Source organism: Salvia splendens, unplaced genomic scaffold (genome assembly GCF_004379255.2).
Source record: "Salvia splendens isolate huo1 unplaced genomic scaffold, SspV2 ctg273, whole genome shotgun sequence".
NCBI classification, from domain to species: domain Eukaryota; kingdom Viridiplantae; phylum Streptophyta; class Magnoliopsida; order Lamiales; family Lamiaceae; genus Salvia; species Salvia splendens.
This window is the reverse complement of record NW_024598912.1, coordinates 1-3,185: the sequence shown is the minus strand read 5'-3', so window position 1 is coordinate 3,185 and position 3,185 is coordinate 1. Positions and strand designations below refer to the sequence as shown.

Here is a 3,185-nt window from a genome sequence, read left to right as displayed (position 1 = left end):
CGAGTCCAAGCCCGGGCATTGCGTTGGACGAGCGGAAGTTGCGGCCTGGGCCGGTCCCGGGGTCCGGCCCGGGCTAGCGTTGGAGGGTTCGGGACGGGCCGCAAACCCCAAAAAAAATTTTATTTTTCTTTTTTTTTATTTTTTTGCCCATTTATACCATTTCTTCAACATTCTTCACCAATTTCTCAATTTCTATCCTCTAAATTATTTCAATATATTTTCTAGGACTTGTAATTTTTTTATTTTTTAGGGCTTAATAAATTTTTTTTCTAGGATTTGTAATTTTTTTTCCTAGGATTTGTAATTTTCTTTTTTCGACTGAACAATAAATTTTCCCGGTTTGAATTATTCAACGTATTGCATTTATGAGTAAAATAGGTTGAAGTTGTGAATAGTGTCATTTATTAGTTGTGGCCCGGGTTGGGGCCTGCAGGGTTAGAGCAGTTGGGGCCTGGGCCGCAACTATAGGGGAATGATGACGTGGAGAGGACTTGAGGCCTGAAATGGGGATGGGGTTAATGATGCTCTAAGAGATGCAATACCCTTACCTCGAGCACCTTGATCAGCTGATTTTTTTATTTTATTTTTTTGACATTTCAATTAGAATTATTGTAACTACGTCCTCATTGGAACACCAAGATTTTGCAATTTGCTGTAAAATACGTCAAATGCCTACTATCTTAAATGTAATCGGTATCACTTCTTGTACCTGTCAGGGAGTGAATGAAACAAAATGTTACCTCTTATTGAACTGTTATAACTTACCAAAAATTTCGATTATTCTTCTCTCAAATAAATAAACAAATCAAATGTACAGATCACACACTATTACTTTCCCGATACTGTAGGTTACCAGGTAACAAACTAACATTTAACATACAATGTTAAAAGCATTACACATATAATTGGAGAATTTTGGGTATAAAGAAAATAAAAGAAAATAAAAAAGAAAGAAAATTTGTGGATCTGTGAATTGAGCAGGCTCGGCGGCTGTATGGCAAAATTTGTTATGTACATCTCGAGGGGTTCAGAGTTTGATTTCATACTATTATTCTCCGAAACCACCACCATTCACGGAGGAATCTACTAATAAAGTGTCATTTGGCATGAAAGGAGGAGGACGCATACTCACCGACTCTCCTGCAGGTTGCGTCCTATTTGGAGGGCTCATTGCATCATTTATGCTCCCTCCCCACGAAACAGTACGCCGTGAGTCTGACGCAAAGGAACTATCACTTGCCCCTTTGTTGTATATGTTATTCATGCTTCCAAATCTTGGCATGGGCGCCATGGGAGATGAGGGACGAGGCGAATAGAATGTCTCATTTGGAGGGGAGGAAGAAGCATCTTCGTAAGTAGTGAATGAAGTGTTTTGCTTTTGTTCTACATGCGTGTCAACAACTGGCTGCTCACCATGGGATACTGGTGCCGGAACAAAGAATTTTGGGTTGGCACCACCCGCAGGTTTTGCAGAAGGTACAGAAGGCGACTGGAACCCACTTACTGCATTCCCACCACCTCGGTTGAAAGTGTCAACATACCTGGCCATTAAAAGAGGGAACTAATCAGATTGAGCTCAGTACTTGATAGCTTCTCTTTCAAACAATTGCAACATTAGTTCTCTTGGTAGAAGAAAAGTTGTGCTCCTAGAAAGCAATGGTTCAATAGAATGCCCATGTTTTTTTGGGAATACTAGCAATACAACTCCGACGTCCCAGAATAACAATAACATGGGAGATAAAAGCTGTGAGTGAAGCTAAATATAAGTTCAGTCCCAGATGCCTGAGCACCAAACAAGTCCTTACCTGAGCATTATTCTGCAGTTTTGTTCTGTTTCACGATGAAGTATAAAAGTAGTGGTAAGAATTTACCTAGAGCGAACACCCATCCTTCCACGTGCTGAGTACTGATTGGCTGTCGGAGGAAGTGGGGGCATTCCTGAACTGTTATCCATAGTGCTTGGGCTTATAAATTCTTGATTCCCATTGTTTATGAGGATTCACTTTGCAAGAAACTCTTTTCTGATGCTCCATTCTGAAAAACAGAAGCCTTGGGTGGTGGTGGTGGAAGAGCTGCTTCAGGTGCAGGAGGTTCAACACCTTCCTCCACCCATCTCTTGAGTTTTTCATCATAATAAAAACTATTTGTATCATCACCCATTTTGCCTGTGAAAAAGTGCAAATAGGATCAACCAATCAATAAATGTATATTCACATTATAAAATAAATCCCAAGACATCTTTTGGGAACAGGGAGCTCATTCAATACCTGACGGCCTCGTGGTTTGATACTACACCAACAGTCTCTTCTGAAATAGCTGAGATCCAAAACTAAAACGACCCAAGCGAGACGTATTGCCTGCAGCTGGTGCTTTGTCCTGTGTGCTAGCAGAACTAGTTTCTTTTGGTGGTCAGCCTGACTCTACATGTCAAGAAAAGGTATGAAAGTAGACATTATTTGTAGAAACATACATCATAAATCTATCTGAACAAGCCTCTACGGGAAAAATAACAAATATAAGGTTGAGAGAAACCTGCATTGGACTCCTTTTAATTCAGGTGCTGAAACACTTCTTGTGTGCATAGTCTTTTTGTTATCAGCTGCCCATTCATTTATAGGCTCCATAGATTGAGAAACTAATGAAGACATAGCCATTGTTGATTGACTACTTGATACTCTGGGTCCGGCGGACTGATAATTATTCTCATTACCATGAACTGCACCGCCTTGTGTTGGTATAGGGGGTGGCAGCCCCCAACAACCCGATGTGCAGTGCTATCAAAAAAGGTTTAGCAATTTACCGATAAATTCCTTGGGAGCTGAGTTTACAGAGAATCCTCCCTGCATCACAAGAAGTTCCGGTTCTAAGAATCTACCAAAATTCACTGATGTAAAGAAGAGGAAGCACAGACTACCTGTTGATGAGCTTTAATCCTTCCTCAAGGGATGAAACTAAATTCCTCAGATTCTCCAGCTCCGGTGTTCGACCAGTTTTAAGCGATTTTAGTACCGCTTGACAGTACCTACATCAAAATCAAAATAATTTTTAGAAAACAAAGACAAAATTAATAAAACAAAGATACATGGGCATTTAGGTATAAGATATAAATACTTCAGTGCATCGGTCGTCCTTCCAACTTCAGCCAACATGAGTGCATATACTACTTATAAGGTTGAAATGGAAGT

The 3,185-nt window shown here is 40.3% G+C and overlaps 1 protein-coding gene across 1 annotated transcript; it reads right to left on the bottom strand.

The window, feature by feature from the left end:
- Positions 1-761: 761 nt before the first annotated feature.
- On the bottom strand, positions 762-1,983 carry LOC121789557 (protein transport protein SEC16A homolog). The gene is made up of 2 exons (XM_042187988.1): positions 1,872-1,983; positions 762-1,541 (listed from the first exon to the last, which is right to left on the bottom strand). Exons 1-2 carry the CDS (start codon positions 1,952-1,954, stop codon positions 1,049-1,051), a joined length of 576 nt encoding a protein of 191 aa, XP_042043922.1. The 5' UTR covers positions 1,955-1,983; the 3' UTR covers positions 762-1,048.
- Between the last annotated feature and the right edge of the window lie 1,202 nt (positions 1,984-3,185).

Coding starts and splice junctions, on each gene's coding strand:
- LOC121789557 (XM_042187988.1), bottom strand. CDS start 1,954: ATGGATAACAGTTCAGGAATGCCCCCACTTCCTCCGACAGCCAATCAG. Junction 1,542..1,871: donor AGGATGGGTGTTCGCTCTAG/GTAAATTCTTAC, acceptor TTTAATGGCCAG/GTATGTTGACACTTTCAACC.